Source organism: Triturus cristatus, chromosome 1_2 (assembly GCF_964204655.1).
Source record: "Triturus cristatus chromosome 1_2, aTriCri1.1, whole genome shotgun sequence".
Classification (NCBI taxonomy): Eukaryota; Metazoa; Chordata; class Amphibia; order Caudata; family Salamandridae; genus Triturus; species Triturus cristatus.
Genome location: NC_140580.1, coordinates 33453418 through 33471356, shown reverse-complemented (window position 1 = coordinate 33471356; position 17939 = coordinate 33453418). Strand labels below are relative to the sequence as shown.

The following is a 17939-nucleotide window of genomic DNA, read 5'->3' as shown; positions in this document are numbered from 1 at the left end:
GCTCGCTCTGGCACCGACACTCATGGAATATTCTTCCATTGGCCTGCTGCTCCTTTTACCTTCCTGACCTCCCTGACCCTTGAAGGTTTTTCTGGAACCCAGTGTTTCCTTCAAGGTGCTAAAATTCGCTCCTGTAGTTTATTGGACATCTCCTTACCTAGATTCATTGTGCAGTTTGGAGTGGTTAGAGATGGGGCAGACACTATCTGCGGACAAGGAAGATTGTAACTGTGCCGCCCCATAGACCTGAATAAGTCAAAGCGGGGCTTAGGCTATTGGCTGTCCATTGTTTCCTGCACTTAACCCCTTCAGTGCCCATGACGAGATAATCTCGTCATGGGCACAGCGCAACCGCGCTCCATGACGAGACTATCTCGTCATGAACCCCGCCCGCTAATGCAACGCCCGGCACAGGGCGGGGAAAGGGCGGGGCACTGAAGAGGTTAAAAGGAACAATCCCACCTATAGGTGCATCAACACAGAGAAGAGCAAAAAAGCAAATGACTCACTAGCCCGTCATACCAGATAAGTAGATGGTCTGGAAACACAAACAAAAGTTTAAAACAGCAATACAAGATATTTTATTTTATGCTTTTTTGGTATATGTCAGCTATGAAGGCACATCTAGACAACTCATTTATTGTGACATAAGGCAATTGGTGTAGCAATAGGAGCATAAGTGCTTAACATACAGTAAATGCAAAATAAAAGCCGGACTCAATAAAAAGAGAAGTTAGAGTATGATCTTGAAGATGCAGCACATTCCATCCTTCCGTCCAGATAGTGGTTCATATAGAATGTATGTATTCTGCTCTTTGAGACTCGCTGTATGTATACTACACGTCTTCTTTAATTTGTGACATTATTTTCTCGTTGTCAAAATGAATACAATGCAGACCCCCCCCCCAACAGGTAAAGCTCCCGTCCCGGTCAAACATTTCTTTGGTATGCAAAGTCCATCTTTGTGAGTTGACGCTACCTATATATAGAATATGCGTACACAAGGAAATAAAAGTTGGACACCGTTTATCACTCTTAGTTTCAGCAGCTTTCCCCATCTCCGAAGTGATATGTCTCACAGGGATTAACCGGCCTGCAAAGTACCAGTATCTAGCTCTTCGACAGGGAGTGTAGCAAAGAAGGGAAGAGGTGCTTGCTAGGTCAGTGCTGAAAATATACACCCTATAGTGGGAGTGTTGGTTTAAAATAGTATGTGTAGCCAACATGAGTTAATCAAGAAAGTGGCCTGTGATCAGGGCTCAGGCAGCAAATCTTTTTAAAGAGCCAGTTTTGGTGGTAGTGGGTCACTATCCCGACCTGCTCAAGGACAAACCACCACCCACAGGGCTTAGGCCCAGCTCAGGTATATGGAATCACAATGTTTCAAGCTCACAACAAAGAGCACATAAATCCTTCATCACATCACTTGCCCAATCTACTCCTGAGACTGTAAAACTGTAAGCAGTGACCCGTCCTCGTACTCTTGTCATCGAACAGGGACATGGGCGAGCTGCTCAGCATTTCAGGGAAAGGAAGCAGAGCGATTCCTTTAGCAAGAATAAATGGGAAGTTTACACTTCGGAGCGGGTGATATTTTCCATGTCAGCAAACTGGAGGGCACAAAGGTAGTGTAGCGGTCCATCGTTTTTTCGCAGATTTTACCACAGCAAGTTTGAACATGATCTACCAGCCAATGATGGGGTCAATAAGTAAACCGCAGTTTTTGTTGATAGCCCAACTTATCCAAGTTTGGAATACAGGCAAACTGGACCATGGCTGGCGGCCCGCATAAAAGGATGAGGACGTCGTCCGCTGGCGCAGGAAGGTGATCCTTGATCATTTTTGCATCCACAAATCCTGTGCTGTACTCCCAACCTGAGAATATAAAAGGAGAGGCACAGTTATATTCACGACAACCTGCACTGTACTACGCCCATGACTATCGGATAGGTTTTTATTTTACCCCTCTACGAGCAAAAGATACTAAGGAGCAAATCTATGCATAAACACATCTTTTCTAAATTAACTTCAGAAAATGAGGTCCTTTTCTAGATCATTAACGCCCTCCTTTCGGCCTTGCTCATAATGCTACACAATGGATGGGACGTTGGGCTATCGGACGTGCTTTTTCCCCACTATGCCATCTTAAGAATTTTTGGAAATGAAAAGAAGGTATGCTGATAACGTACACAAATGCAAAAAGTACAGATGATGGACAGAACGCTGAACGAAACAAAAATTCATCCCCAGTCACAGATCTGGGTTAAATTCATCATTTTTTTGCTTGCTGTGCTAACCCAGTTTGGACCCAGCCATATGCAAATCAGTCTTGACTCTGCTCCCCATGGAAACCGTCCAGCCTGCCGGGGCAGGTCTTTCCTGGACCTGAAACAAGCATCCTGTAACTGATTTCAGGGTATCACCCAATATTGGCCAGGCTAGCCTGAATTCAGTGGCATAGCAAGCATGAGACCCACGTCTGGGCATACCCTTCCCACTTAAGGAAACAAATACAAAAATAACAGATGATGGACGGCATGCTGAACAAATCAAACATTCGCCCCCAGTCACACATCTAGGTTAAATCCATTGTTATTTTGCTTGCCATGCCATTCCAGTTTAGGAAATGTACACTTCCCATTAATTTCTGAGCACAACTCATCGTCATAGATAATGTTCAACTGTATGGGCCCTTTTGCGGTAATAACTGTGAGCATTGTAGTTTCTGCCGGTGACTCCCCAAAACAAACACAAATTTAAAATGTTAGAAATGTACTTTCAATAATGCTAATAGTGGATCTGTTAATTGAAAGATAGTCTTTGCTTTCCTTTAAAACATTTTTTATTGACTTTTTATACAAGTGAAAACAATGCTTGCAATAGTAGCGATGACCCAAGTCGCACCTCTCCCTGGCTGGTTAAGATGCTCCCCGCCGTTTGGCACAGCGAATACCGGTAGGCCCTGAGTATGACTCAGCAGCAGTTGGGGTAAAAGGGTGCAAGGCAATCGATTATGATCGGATAATAAAGCAGGGAAACTGGCAATGGGGAAAAGGGAGTCAGTGGAGCGGGCTCCAAGGAGGGGAGTTAGCAAAATTGGGAGGAATAGGTGGCCAAGGGTGAAAAGATGAGAAAGTGGCTGGAGAAGCGGGAAATGGGGACGGGGGTGCCACCTCATTAAGAGCAGTCTATGCGTTCAAGAGGCTGGTGTTGGTCGGGGCTACTCGCGGATTGTGGGGATGGCAAGGAAGCTCGAGGGCCAGTTAATCTGGACAGCAGTTCTCAGACGTGGTTGATCAGTCGGCAGTGCAGACCTCTTGCCTCCTCCCGGCTGAGGGCCGCTGTCTCTTTCCCCCCCACCCAGCAGACTAGGGCATAGTCCTAAGCCAGGGTTGTGGGTTTTTCAATTTTGTGATGGAGTGCTTGGCCAGAATGAGGGCTGTGTCTACAAAACACAATGCCGTCTTGCGAGTCTTAGGGTGGGGAACAATGCCTAGCGCACAAATCTCCCAAGAAATGATTCCTCTTGTCTCTGTGACACCCATGAGGCAGTAAAGGACCTCATCCCACAAAGGCCGAATGTGGAGGCAGTCCCAAAGGATGTGCTTCAGGTATGCAGCAGGAGCAAAGCTTCTAGTGCATCTGTCAGAGGCTCCTGGGAAAATCCTGGAGATGAGCTGTGGGGAGAGATAGGCTTGATAGAGCATATAAAATTTGATCAGCTGGCGACAGCCATTCCTTGAGATCCTTTCCGGGTAAGCCAGGGCTTGAGCCTATCCCTTCTCTTGGAGGGCTCTGCCCAATTCCTTCCCTCATAGCTCTCCATGTGCTTGGAGGGTGACTTAGGACTACTCCATGAAGCAGTTGGCTGGCCGGCCGGCCGGCCAGCCAGCTGATAACCCAGCGACCATCCCCCATGATATGGATGATGTGTAGGAGAGGGTGAGCGGGCTCTTCAACCCAGGACCTGCCAAAGATCGGGAAGGGCACTAGCCATTGCGGCATAAACCAGAAACTGGCCTTTATGGAGGCCAAATTTCTCCCTTAAGGCTTATAAGGTAGAAGCTGGCGAACCTAGAAGAGGTCTCCCTGGGAGGACAGTCCAGCCTGAGTCCAAGGCTACAGCTATCAACCAGTGATGGCTCTGCTCCAAACTTGCAAGCCCAGAAGAGGAATAACTGGTGCATATGGAGCCACTGTGCGGGTGAGCTGCAAAGACCTACGGAAGCAGACTCAGGTCACTGGAAGCAACTGCTAGGGACAGTAAGCACTGGAGTATGAATGCTAAGGACAAAGGGGGAAATCGGAGGTGCTTGTGTCTTCTAGGTATCTGACCATGAGCCAGTAAGTAGGTCACTGGAGCTGGGCTTCCAGTAAGTAATATTTTAAATCAGGGACAACGTAGCCACCCTGGCTAGGGACAAGCTGGAGCTTTGACAGAGCCACGTCCAGACATGTGTTATGCCATATAAGGTCCCCCAAAAGGACGTGCAAGCCCCCAAAAAATGCACTGGGGAGAGGGATTGAGAGGTTTGCAAAACAATAATGTAAACAGGGAAGTATCACCATCTTGTAAACTGCAACACTACCCGCTACGGACAGCAGGAGAGCTCATCAAAACATCACCTGAGAGCGGAGGCCTGTCTCCTCCTCCTTCAAGTTAGTGTCCAATAGCTCTGCAGTTTTGTGAAAGACATGGATACCCAGGTAGTGGAAGGAATCAGGTTCCCAACGGATTGGGCCCCCAAAAGGTTGAGCTGCACTGGGACAGAGGAACATGCATGATTTGAGCCAGTTGACCCGGAGGCCCGAGAGGACTCCAAATTCGACCAGGAGCCGGGCGATCGGGGTACAATCAACAGCAACATCCCGGAGATAAAAGGGCATGATCAGCATACAGTGAGATAGTGTGGTTAGCGTTTGGGAGGGGTATGTTCCAGCCCTCACCCCGCTGTCGAGCCCTAGCAGACAGTGGCTTTTCTTTGCCAGGGCAAAGAGAAGAGCGAGAGCAACCCTACCTTGTCCCCCTGCCCACCGACACGGCTCCAAACAATAGTTTGTTATACCACACTCGGATAGTAGGGGCTGTGTACAGAAGACAGATTAAACAAGTAAGGCGGGGTCCAATTCCAAACCTCTCCAACTTTCCTAAGAGGAAATCCCAATGTAATATATCGAAGGCTTTGTCGAGATCCAGAACCAGGGCTGTCGCGCCTGGCAAGGATCGCCTTACTGCCTCCATGACCCTGTAGAAGTAGAGGAGATTTAGAGAGGTACTCCTGCCGGCGACAAATTTGTTCTGAGTAGTGTGAATGAGAAGTGGAAGAATTTGGTGAAGGCAGTTGGCCAGGACCATGCTGACGTTTATAGAGTCCATATTTAAGATGGTTATTGGGTTATTGGGCGGTAGGAAGCCAAATCCGCTGGGTCTCTCCTGGGTTTTGGTAGGGACACTAGGGATGCCTCATGCAATGTGGCTAGAAGAGAGACCACCCTAGCAACCGTTTAGTGGTTCGAATGGCAGTGAATGTTATATAGAACTCAGCAGGAAGGCCAAATGATCTTCCCCCTCGCTAAACCCGATAACGCTGTGCAAATTCCGTGCTCTGTTATGGGGCGTCCAGATCATCCGGCTTATGGGAGCGTAGAGGATGGAATAATAGGCAGTAAAGGCATTATTGGTTTTAGTCTGGGTGTGTATAAGAGCGCCTAAGGGGCCACGGATCAAAACAATCTGCTGTAGGTGGGCCTCATTGTTGACCAGCCATGCTAGGAGACAGCCAGACTTCTTGCCTTGAGCGTATGAATCGTGTAGGCAGTATAGAGTGCAAGGCAGGGTTTCGACTGTGTTCTGTTCCCTGGTTATACATTACTTTTCGGTGGTCGAGATCTTGGAGAATCATCTTTTGCACCTCAAAAGCTGCCCCAGTGCAAAAGCCTTCCCGACTACCACCTTGAAAGCTTCCCATTCAGTAGAAGGAGAAGAGACTAAGCCCTCATTATGGTCTAAGTAATGGACTATACTGTCCAGAACTGCGTCCAGGAAGGCTGGGTCTTCAAGAGTGGAGGGCTGCAAGCGTCATGTGGGGATGGGAGAAGGCAACCTCCCCCAGTGTACCTCTGCTGTCAGGGGACGATGGTCAGAAAGCTTTTGTCCCACATAGTCCAGGCAGAAGACAGAGTGGCAGAGAGTCCAGGAGCCGACCAGCTGATCCAAACAGACAAACATCGTGCACCGGGGAGTTGTAGGAATAAAAGGCGGATACCAGCGTGATGACAACACCAACTATCTGCTAGTGACTATTGGGAGAGCCAGGCTGCCAAGCTCCAGGCACTGGTAATAGTTGGGGAATTGGGGAGGGGTGGGTGTCAACGGTTGAGGGTCAAGTCCAAGACGCAGTTATAATTACTCCCCATCAGGCAGGGCAAGTGGGTTCAGGAAGCTAAATGTGTTGAAAGGTGGTCCAGGAATTGTGACTAGTCTGGGTGCATAGATGCTGCTTATCAGTAGTGGGGAGCCATCCAGAACCACCTCCAGCATTACAAAACGGCCCTCAGAGTCTATGTTCCGAGACTCCGCTCACAGGGGAACTCCGGTCCTCACTCAAATCAATGTGCCCTGGGCGTATATGGAGACAACCGTGGTAAACAACTGGCCCCTCCAGCAGTTCGGAAGCCGGAGCCCCTAGAGTCTGGTAGTATGAGCCAAAGGGCAAGCAAGTCTCTGTGTAGCTGGATAGCAGGGGGGGGGGGGGGGGGGGGGTGGTCAGGCCCTAACCATGGTAAGGTCAAATTGGAACATGAAAGTTCCCGGGTGCCTATCCACGAGCCACGGTGCTTGGGTATACTGGGGACTCCAGGGTAACCTGCAGCTCCACATTCATTCCAGGGTCAAGCAGATGGCTCCCAAAAGTGACAACAGCTCAACTGCGGTTTGTAGGGTGACCCTGGGGACAAGTCTGGTCCTGCTGAGAGGGCGATGCAGAATCTTCAGCATCAGAGTCCTCAGAAGCAGCGCCTGAGGAGACCCCAGAAGGATCTCGAAATACCGACACTGCGACCACAATGAACTGCAGCCACTTAGGACCTGGTCTAGAGAATGGGGTTGCTCGCACCAATGGGGGGGGTCTGTCTGCAGTCCCGCATGAGTGGCAAGGCCTGGGGTCAGTCCTCACCGGATCCAGGCCATTGTGTAGAAGGTGACTGGGCCTCAATACAGTCCCAGGCAACAGGTGGGTTGGTAAAGAAATGAGTGTGTTGTCCGAGATGATCTTCAATTTGGCTGGGAATAGGAGTGCATACTTGACTCCAAACTCTCCCTGGTCTACTTTTGGGTGATGCAACTTAAGTGAGATACAATCATCAAGAAACCTAAAAAAATAGACTAGAATGAGTCATAAGAAAATTATTTTGAGCGTGCCAGAATTATTACTTGAAATATCGGACTTACTCTGCATTATTTTCAGTATCTAGAGCTTGGTATGTTGATTCTCAACCATCTAATCTGCCTTTCCTATCTTAGAAGCTTCTTGAATCACGCAACAAGACCAATATTGAATTAAGCAAATCATATTTGCATCTTACGTCATTTTATTAATTAAAACCAATATTATTTTACTGAACAAACAGACAAAGTGTGATGTAATAACCAACAGGAGATTATGGGTAACCAGACTTTGGTATGAGCAAGGACTTTGCTAAGCATACAAAGTATCAGCAGGGTAAGGGAGTCAGCTCACTGTGTCAGTTATTTGTTATACAGATCCAATGAATCAAAGGTACACATAAAGGAACAATTACTTTTTACCACTTTTGTCTAGGGGAGATGGGAAGAAACCTATGTGTGGGGAAAAAAGTTATGCCAGTAATCTTTCCCTGTTTGTTACCTGTCAAAACCAGAAATTATTTTGAAATTAAGCGGTGGGGCTGAAATATCGTTCAGATACATCAGGGTACACAATGTTTTATTGATTTTTGGGTGATGGAATGTGAAGCTAATACAGATGTGTGCTTTTATATTATCTGAATTTGGTTACCACGGTACGGGTTTGTCTGTACTGGGTGAAACAAAAACACCAACATCAAACTTATGGTTAGAAGAGTCTAGGAAGCCATTGTAACGGAGAGTCCAATAGGGAGGCAATACAGAGAGACGCTCATAGACGTATAGTCAATTGAAACACTTTTTACTTGGTTTGGTTAGAAGACCTTGATGAGACAGTCAAACTCTATGCATACATGTGTAATCTTTAAGTCTCCTCTTATCCTGTTAAGACATCTGGTCCTCTAAGTAAATTGGTTAATGTGGTGTAATATTATGTGTATACTGGAAGGGTCATATTAAATGTTCAGGAGCGATTACCGAAGAGAAAGATAAAAATGGATACTCTAAGTGTTAGGGAGCGTATCGAATGAACAAGCTTCATAAAATGTGTCCGTAACCCAGAGCCCATCAATATCTGATCTTAATAGAAGAACCATTTAGCTTAGATCTATTTCATGCTAAAGTCATAAAAAATAAAGTTGCTTGGTGCCATGGTCACATTAGCTTTCAGCGTAGAGTTCTAAAGCAAGACACTTCTCTACAGAAGTCATCTACGCTGTAAAATGATTGTTATAAGTTAACGTTCTACTTGATCAGGGGTTTTCTATGGACTTCTTTAACAAAAATGGGGGTTTTTATTTCTGTTAAATTCTACTATCTAAACCACATACTGATCTATGTCTCTATTTGAATGATTTTTGCTGCTACATTTCGGGATCAAAGTGTTGAACACAAGTGCATTCAGAATGGAGGGGGATAAAAATGCCTTTGTCATGTAAGTTGTGGTGGCAAACTGTCAGGTATGTTGGTATGTATTTTGTGTTTAAAGTGTGGGCATGTGTGTGGCCCATCTGTGCCAAACGTGCATCAAAACTGTCAGTTGTGTGCAAGAACACAGATTGTGAGTCTGCTTGTCCTGAGTGAAACAGTAGGTTATGTGTAAGAAAAAAGATTTACGCTACAGAAGAGAGAGGTCTAATTTTGATATTAGATGTAGCTGAGCTCCTGTAAGGGCCAGAACATCTGACCCATAAAAAGTAGCTTAACCCAATGTCCCAGGCTGTCCTCCAAGAAATGCATATAAGCAAAAAGCTATCAAAGCAAAAATACAGGTAAAAAAAATAACAAAACTTAATATTTTCAAGGTTAGTTTAAAACTAAAGAGAAAATAACGAAAAGATACCACGTTAATGAAACAATTCGGATATAGGGATCAAAAGTCATTACAAAAACTAAATAATATTCCATTACAAACAGTCAAAAAATGAATTTTAGTCAATAGGTTGTGGTAGACGGAATCTCTACTTGCGACCAACTAGTGATGGAGCGTTGGCAGGTAAAAATAGAGCAAGTTGTGCTGCCCTGGTTTTCCCTTCAGACATAGTAACTTCTCTGGAGCTTCAGGATATTCGTTTGGGCAAATCTGGTAGCTGTAGCCAAAAAAAGCTCCACAAAGTCTCAAATGTGTGTTGGACATTCCTCGATCTTTCCACCACAAATCAAATTTGGCAAAAAACACTAAAATGTAGCCACTGAGGCAGAGAAAAGTTTAAATTTCCAATCTTTCATAGAAATATCCAAAAACTATGATTTTGAGATATGAAAAGACTGCAAATCCTGAAGACTGTTTCCTCATACCCTAGGTCCTGTTTCAGGAAGGCTCCATGCAACTCAGGTTCAGGTACACTGCAATACATCCAATGCCAAATGAGCCTGTGGAATTCTCTGTAACAGCAACTTCACCGTTTTTCTACAGGACATTCTGCATCTGTACCCATTGAAAGGGAACGAGGCTAGAGAAATGTCAATCTGTACATAATTAGGTTATTTTCTTTCAGGCAGGCAATAGCTTCCGCCACAAGACAGAAATTCCACAGGAGTAGGTAGGCTCCACTGGCAGGATCTGAACCCCTATACCTTTGCCCTCAACAAGGAACTAACGTGATTAATTCTTGGAACAAAGTTTAGGTCCCAGCAATTCAAGGATGTGCTTGAAAGTATTCTCTCCGCCGGCCTCTGTCAAGCAGACAGAAATACTTTGGTGCAGGCCATGTGGAAGTCTCTTTTTCCTCACCTCTTCTATGCAGCGGTTTTGGAAGTAGGTCTAGTCCGAGATATGCATTTAGATTCAATAAATCCCACAGTCACTGCCAACACAGAGATCCAAAATATTGCTCCATTTATCACATTGTGAAGAGATCTCCTGGGCTCCATCCGTGATCTGCTCAGTTATTTCTACTAAGCATCAAAGAAAATCTCTGGAACCGAATCTCCACCTGCGCCAGCCCCCTCTGGAGTCAGAGTCCAAAAGTTTGACCCTGTTCCACAAGCTCAAAGCAGAAGGGGGCTACTAGAGCTTTTTGCAGTTGGATGTGACCTGAAACACCTGAGGTTAGTAGGATATCCCCTCTTCCATCTTCCCATTCTATTTGAATTTGAGGCAAAGATTTGGATGTTTGGTTAGGCGGTGCCCTGCTCTTAGTAAGTTTACATTTAATGTTCTTAAACTGGATTAAGCACTAAATGTAATAACCAAACCAGTAATATTGTTTATATTCGATTATCCATAAGCTGGCCGTTTAATGTACATGTAGCTGGTCTTCTTTAGAGAGCTACTATCAGTGCAAAAGTAAACAAGCATTGGCATAGCCAATAGGTCTTGCTTTTGGGACTTTATAAGTATTTAGTTACGCAGCACAATATCCTTGGTGCAACAACATCAACTGTTGCATGGCTAAACACTTATAAGGTCCCAAAGGCGAGACCTATTGGCTATGCCAGTGCTTGGTTTTTTTAGCGCGTATCGTTGAACAGCGAACAAGCGAGGGGACATAAGCTCTTGAAAACAGTACTGGGCCTTACATGACATGGAGCCGTACATGGCTCAGGTACATAATATGAGGGACAGATTTGTCTTGGCTAGGTTCAATAACGCGCTGAACCATCTCTTGGCATCACCGAGTGGGTGGGCTCACTCTTGCTCCATGTTGCCTTGCTGTTGGAACAATAGGTACCCGCAGGACACTTTACATGTTATGTAGTGCAAATATTTTAGTGTGCCAAGAAGGCAGTTTATTGTTTTTCTGCTAAGCACCTTGACTTTTATCCAAGTACTTCCTGCTCTTATGTATTTGAAGTTGCTCACAAATTACCATGTACTATATGCTATCACCTCTTTTTTTTTTTTTACGAGCCATATTGAGGTCTAGTCTTTGTAGACTAGAATGATATACATTGCTGCTAACGGGAGGTTTTTTATCTTGTCCTATTGAGGTTTGGTAATTAAATTTTATTTATTTAAATATTACGCATGTGTTTTATATTTGCGATGTAACTTTTGCTGTGTTATCTTGTTCTTTAATGGTTGTTTTTACATGCCGAATAAAGATTTTATGATGAATCTTCACTGGATTTACCTTACTGAATTAAAATTTACACCGACAAAAAACCTATTATTATTAAAATCTGTTAGCATTAAAGGCATATATCAACTGAATTTTAATTTTTTCAGGCAGCTCTAACAATACATGAACCGGAGAGAACTGCCTGCAATTGGCCTATTGATACCGATGGCTTGTTTTTATGTAGAGCTTCATTGTGCACTTCTGTTGTTAAGTACTCTAACAACGTGTTACTATTACTCAATGTGATGGGATTTCGGTTAACGTACTTCTAAAGGATTGCAATTGACATTGCTCGGATTCAAGCCCATAGCACGCAAATCGCCAAAGAGGTCAGCAGTGAGCGTTTAAATCAGTGCGCCTTCTTACCTACTGTCTTTCATTTGATTGCTCGTTGCCAAGAAAAGTCACCCGCGCTTCTGGTTTACCTCAAATGCCCTTTCAGTTGTGCATGCCAATTTAAATAGCAGCCGCTGCCCTTGAGGGCCACCAGCGCTGATGTGTATTCCACCCCAAGCCAGACAGGAAAAAACAACTCATTACACGCTTATCAGACTGTGCCAGTTCCCTACTGAAAGCTGCGGGTGCAGGAGATATGTAATGACCAGCAGATCCGTGGTGTGAATAGGGTGACCAACCGTCCGTAAATTTCACGGACAGTCCGTAATTTCGGCCGTCTGTCCGTTGTCCGTGAAGGATTCTTTAACGGACGCTATTTGTCCCTAATTTTAACCGGGCACCGGTCGCACCACCCTAAAGCCTGCACAGCTTCCACCCACCTCCCTTCTTGACTCCGATGCTGTACCAAAGCTCAGATACCCAGCAGCACTGGAGAGGCACAGCGGGATGGCAACCCTTGATGAGCTGTTAAGAGGTGCTTGAAGGTGACTGAGAGGGAGGGGCTGCAGCTTCAGGCGCAGGGGCATCTATTCAGATGCAAACAGCCCTGAATGCTTCATGTCTCTGTAATTTAGAGGGGCCTCACACATTCCCTCTCTGCCCAGGGCCCCAAACACCCTAGAACCGGCCCTGATTACACCAGACAGCACGTGGTTCTCTTCACAGAGCTTAATTACTGTCACTAAATTGTAAGCAAACCTCGGTTCTTCAAACATGCAGTCTATAATGTAATAAAATAAAGAAATGGTGCAATCGCATCCAATGATTAACAAAGTATAAAGGACAATCAGTTAAATCAGTTCTATTGGAGTATCTCCTTCAAGTGCTGTACATCACAGTGAGGGATGGCAAAACTAACATTTTGGAAAGAGAGTCTGTCTTCTCGTTGTCTTGTCCAGGAGGGGGTGAGGAGCCCTACCCCTCCCTGGAAGAGACCAAGATGATACTAGAATACTGCATGCCCACCCCTGTGCCCACCCTGGTGGATCCTGTCCCCCCTCCTGTGATGGCTCCTGCCCCCCCTCCAGCGATGGCTCCTGTCCCCCCATGTGGTGGCTCCTGCCCCCCCACCTGTGATAACTCCTGCCCCCCCCCCCCCCCCCTGGTGGATCCTGTCTCCATCCTGGGTGGCTTCTGTCCCAGCCCTGGAATAGCTCCTGCAGCGAGGGTGAAGTTCTTGATGGGCCTCTTCTCAAAAAAGGCTCAGCTCAAAATTAATATGAAAAGGTGGGCGAGTGAGTAAGTGAAGGGATGGCTGGATGAATTAGTGAAAGGGTGAATGGATGAATGAACGATTTAATAGATGGATCATGAGAGAGGATGGCTGGATTGATGAGTGAGTGGAAGGATGGATGAGAGAAAAGGTAAATAGCTGGATGTATGGGTGGAAAGGTAGCTGGGTGGGTAAAAGGGTGGATGGATGAGTGAAAAGGTGGATGATGAGTGAGTGGGTGGATGGATGAGTGAAATGATGGATGGATTGATAAATTGATAAGTGCAAGGGTGAATGGATGGACAGATGAGTAAAAGGGTGGATGTAAGGATGGATGAGTGAGTGAAAGGGGGGGTAGATGGACAAAAGGATAAATAGATGAGTGAAAGGATAGATGGATGAGAGAAAGGATGGATGAGTGATAGGGTCAATGGATGGATTCATGAGTGGATGAGTAGATGGATGGGTTGGTGGGTGGATGGAAGGAAGGATGGCTAAGTGAAAGGGTCGATGAAGAGAGAAAGGAAGGATGGATGGGTGACTGAAAGGGTGGATGGGTGGAAGGAGGAGTGACTGGGTGGATGGATGAGTAAGTGAAAGGATGGCTGGATGGGTGAAAGGGTAAATGGCTGGATGGATGAGTGGATGGATGGGTGGAAGAGTGGATGGATGAGTGTACAGATGGATAGGGTGAAAGGGCGGATGGATGGATAATGGATGGATGAGTGAAAGGATGGATGAAGGGATGGATGAGTGAAATGATAGACGAAGGATACATGATGGATAGGTTTGCAAATGGTTGAATATGTTTGGATATGGCTGCAGTGCTTAATTTGTGCCGCTGATTTCCGGTGCTCAGCACCGGCACTTCATTGTCAGGGCCGGGGCTATAAATTATTTTCAGGAGGCAGTGGTGGTGAACATAATTTAAAAAAAAAACATGAACAAAGGGGATACCCTGCTGCGCTCTTGTGGAGGTTTTTGTAAGGATGGATGTGATTCTGCTGTGCTCTTGTGGCGGTTGAGACGTCCGGTCAGTGGTACCTGATATCATTATGTTGTAGGGGGGGGGGGGGGGGGTTGAGTAAGGAGCCATGAGATGCTCTCTGTGTTATGTACACTTCACATGTGACCTGGGGTCATGCCTATTTACGGTACATCATGTGGAGTTTAACAAGGCCTTGCGGTTGCCTCCTGATAGGACGCCGCCTTACAATGCTAGCACATGTTGCGTGTTCTTGAAGGGTGTCATATTGCACCTTGAGGCATGGGTGATTACACAGTTTAGTGGTGTTCTGTGGGGCGACTATACTACAGCTGGAAAATAATTCCTTTATCGGAAATAGTATTTCACAGCTTTTTGGGGCTTCTGTTTTCTGTGAGCGAACTGGGAATTTAGTTTCACCGGGTGTTTTTCCTTCTAGTGTTGTGAAATGGCTATTTTGGTCATTGGCTGCATAATGTGTTTTCTTTTTCTTGAGTTGTAGAACTGGTCTATTTGTCTTGTGTATAAATTGTGTTTTCGTTTGGCATGCTCCTGTTAAGAGGAATGGGGTTGTGGGCTTTTGTTTAAGTCATAAATTTGAATCTCGGAAGGGCCACTCAGCCTTTAATCCTCCATGGTGAGTAATTGAGACCCTATGACCTGGTAAATATTAACACCTGTTGTGTACAGATCGTAGAAAGGGGCAGAATGGTGGTATGGAGCTGTAAACATAACTTTATTAATAATAAAACAGCATGACTTGCAATATATGCGTTGACCCACAAAGAGTACTGTGCCCTCTAACTTCTTATCATATGAAGTAAATATGCTCCTTAAAGAACGTCTCATGCTTCTAAGCGCTGTAACTAACAAGTATTATTCCAGTTATCAATGGTACTTGGTGGCATCTTTGCTGAGAGCGGATAAGGACATCAGGAGTCACTTGAGGCTTTGCCCTTCTTTATAGATGGCCCCTCTCCACATTTCACAGTGGAAATAAATAGCATAATACACTCGGCGCATCTGCATCAATGCTACATATATACTGCTGCAGTTTGGCCACGTTGTTAATATAGGTTCGGACTAGAGACTGTCGTGCATGTGACTGTCACTCAGTGCCTCAGGGAAGGGACTGCCATGAGTGATCATCACTCAATGCCTCAGGGACTACCATGAATGACCATCACTTGATGTCTCAGGTGAGGAACTGCCATGAGTGACCATCACTTGATGCCTCAGGCGAGGGACTTCCATGAATGACCATCACTTGATGCCTCAGGTGAGGGACCGCCATGAATGACCATCACTTGATGTCTCAGGGAATGCCATAGGTGACCATTACTTGGTGCCTCAGGGGTGAGACTGTCATGAGTGACCATCACATGAATGACCATCACTTGATGCTTGAAGTGAGGGACTGCCATGAGTGACCAGCACATGAGTAACCATCACTTGATGGATCAGGTGAGAGACTGCCACGTGTGACCAACACTGGAAGGCTCGGATGAGGGACTGCCATGAGTGACCATCTCTTGATGCCTTAGGCAAGGGACTGCCATGTATGACCATCACTGAATATATAGGTGAGGGACTGTATGTGCATGACCAGCACTGGATGGTTTGGGTGAGGGACACTATGTGCGTGAACATCAGTGGATGGTTCGGTCTAGGGACTGTATGTGCGTGACCACCACTGGATGGTTTGGGCTAGGGACTGTATGTGCGTGACCATCAGTGGACAGTTCGGGCAAGGGACTGTGTGCGTGACCATCAGTAGATGGTTCGGGCAAGGGACTGTATGTGCGTGTCCATCAGTAGCTGGTTCGGGCAAGGGACTTTGTGTGTGACCATCAGTGGATGGTTCGGGCGAGGGACTGTATGTGCGTGACCAGTGGATGGTTCGGGCTAGGGACTTATGTGCATGACCAGCACTAGAGGGCTGAATTGAGGGCACTTACATAAACACTTGGTGGCCCATTGGTTTCATGTACTGGTTTCATGCCACCCTCGTCCAGGTCATTGGATCACAGCTTGGCGAGGTGAGCCAGTTGGTTTCTGTGGCTAACTTACTGCCCGGCTGGCAGGTGGCCATCCAGCAGCGAGGACCCCCGCAGAGTTGATAATGCTCCTAGAGTAAGTGGGTGGAGTCAGTGAAGGGGTAGTGAGTGGAGCCAGGGAAAGTGGATGTGGCCTCCTACAAACATTTGAGCACCTGGACTTCATATTTTACAAATTAAGCACTGTATGGCTGGGCTTACTTCTATACTATTGCGCGACCTCCTCTGATGTGTCTGTAAAACTTACCTATTGTCCTGAAGTTTTGCCCTGAATTTTGACCTCCTGTCCTGAATTTGTGTCCTGAATTTTGACCCTTTGTCCTGAATTTTTACACTCACCGTCCTGAATTTGCACCAATGCCAGTTGGTCACCCTAGGTGTGAATCCGATTCTCCTTGTAACCTCCACGAGCTGGTAGCTCAGTGTGTTATCGCACCTGCTGCTGAGATCTCATGTGATGTGTCCTTGCCTCAAACCTCATTCCCCGGGTGCTGAGTGAGCTGAGTGCAACCGCTGCAGCCCTCCATCTACCGCTTCAGGGCTGTTGCCAGACCCCAGGCAGGAAGGGAGGCGGGGTCTGAGAGTGTGGGGCGTTGTGATTAAGGGGGTGGGGCAGGGGGTGGGAGCCTGGGCTGGGAGAGGCTGATAAGAATGCTGCTGCAGACAAGTGGTCCATCCTCAGCAGTAGAAGAGGAGTCGACGCCGGGGGTCCAGCTGCCCAGGAGAAGAGAGGAGACAGTGGCTGCGCTGCCTCGGAGAGAGTGTCAGTGCTTGTTGTTGCCGGTGATACACCCCTCCCCCCTGCAGCCTATGGTGCAGAGGTGAGGAGGCGGCTCAGGGTCCCATGTGGGGTGGTGGGGTGGGGTGGAGTTTGTTGTTACCTTTGTTTTGGGATAAGTGGAGTGGGGGGAGGCAGTGAAACAATGAGGAGGATTTAGGAAAAGAGGGGGCGAGGGAGGGAGAAGGAAGGAAAAGAAAGGTTGGGGTGAAGTATAGACAAGGTAAACCCCCATAGGGTGCATGGGGGCTCAGAAGAGGGGATGTGGGGGGGGGGGGGGGGGGTGTAGGGGCTTTGAAGAGGGGACGGGCGGCAGAGGAAGGGGTTGAGGGAGGTAGACACGCACAGGCGCGCGCCAGACGCTGGGAGAGAAGTGGATGTCTATAAAATAGGGCACCCGTAGTGGGGGCGCAAATTATCATACCCAATCTCCAATGGCTTGGCAGTTCGGGCTGTACTGTTCCCATGAGGCACAGGGTCAAGACTGATTTGCATATGGCCATGTCTAAACTGGGGTGGCGTAGTGGGCAAAAGAACGATGGATTTAACCCAGATCTCTTGACTGGGGGAGAATGTCTGCATTGTCAGCATTCCGTCCATCATTTGTTTGTTGTAATGCTTTTCGCCCTAAGTGGGATGGGTATTCCCAGACGTGGGACCCGTGCTCACTATGCCACTGGAGTCAAGCTATCCTGGCTGATGACGGCTGATAGCCAGAAACCGGTCCTAGGATGCTTGATTCCGGTCCAGGGAAGACATGGCTTGGCAGTTCGGGCTGTACTGTTCCCATGAGGCACAGGGTCAAGACTGATTTGCATATGGCCATGTCTAAACTGGGGTGGCGTAGTGGGCAAAAGAACGATGGATTTAACCCAGATCTCTTGACTGGGGGAGAATGTCTGCATTGTCAGCATTCCGTCCATCATTTGTTTGTTGTAATGCTTTTCGCCCTAAGTGGGATGGGTATTCCCAGACGTGGGACCCGTGCTCACTATGCCACTGGAGTCAAGCTATCCTGGCTGATGACGGCTGATAGCCAGAAACCGGTCCTAGGATGCTTGA

General features: G+C 46.8%; 2 protein-coding genes across 4 annotated transcripts in view; one reads left to right on the top strand and one right to left on the bottom strand.

Annotated features, from left to right (window-relative positions):
- Positions 1 to 557: 557 nt before the first annotated feature.
- Positions 558 to 17939, bottom strand: part of CYB5R1 (cytochrome b5 reductase 1) — a 151576-nt gene continuing 134194 nt past the window's right edge. The window contains exon 9 of the mRNA XM_085600251.1: positions 558 to 1875. Coding sequence (XP_085456377.1) covers positions 1703 to 1875 — 173 coding nt within the window. The 3' untranslated portion in view covers positions 558 to 1702. The remainder of the gene's footprint in view (positions 1876 to 17939) is intronic.
- The window catches only part of LOC146866687 (uncharacterized), a 406500-nt gene continuing 405358 nt past the window's right edge, over positions 16798 to 17939 (top strand). For all 3 annotated transcript variants that reach the window (XR_014960462.1, XR_014960461.1, XM_085600275.1), the window contains exon 1: positions 16798 to 16920. Coding sequence is in view for 1 of the 3 variants with exons in the window: in XM_085600275.1 (XP_085456401.1) it covers positions 16910 to 16920 (11 nt within the window). In the remaining 2 variants the exon portion in view is untranslated. The remainder of the gene's footprint in view (positions 16921 to 17939) is intronic.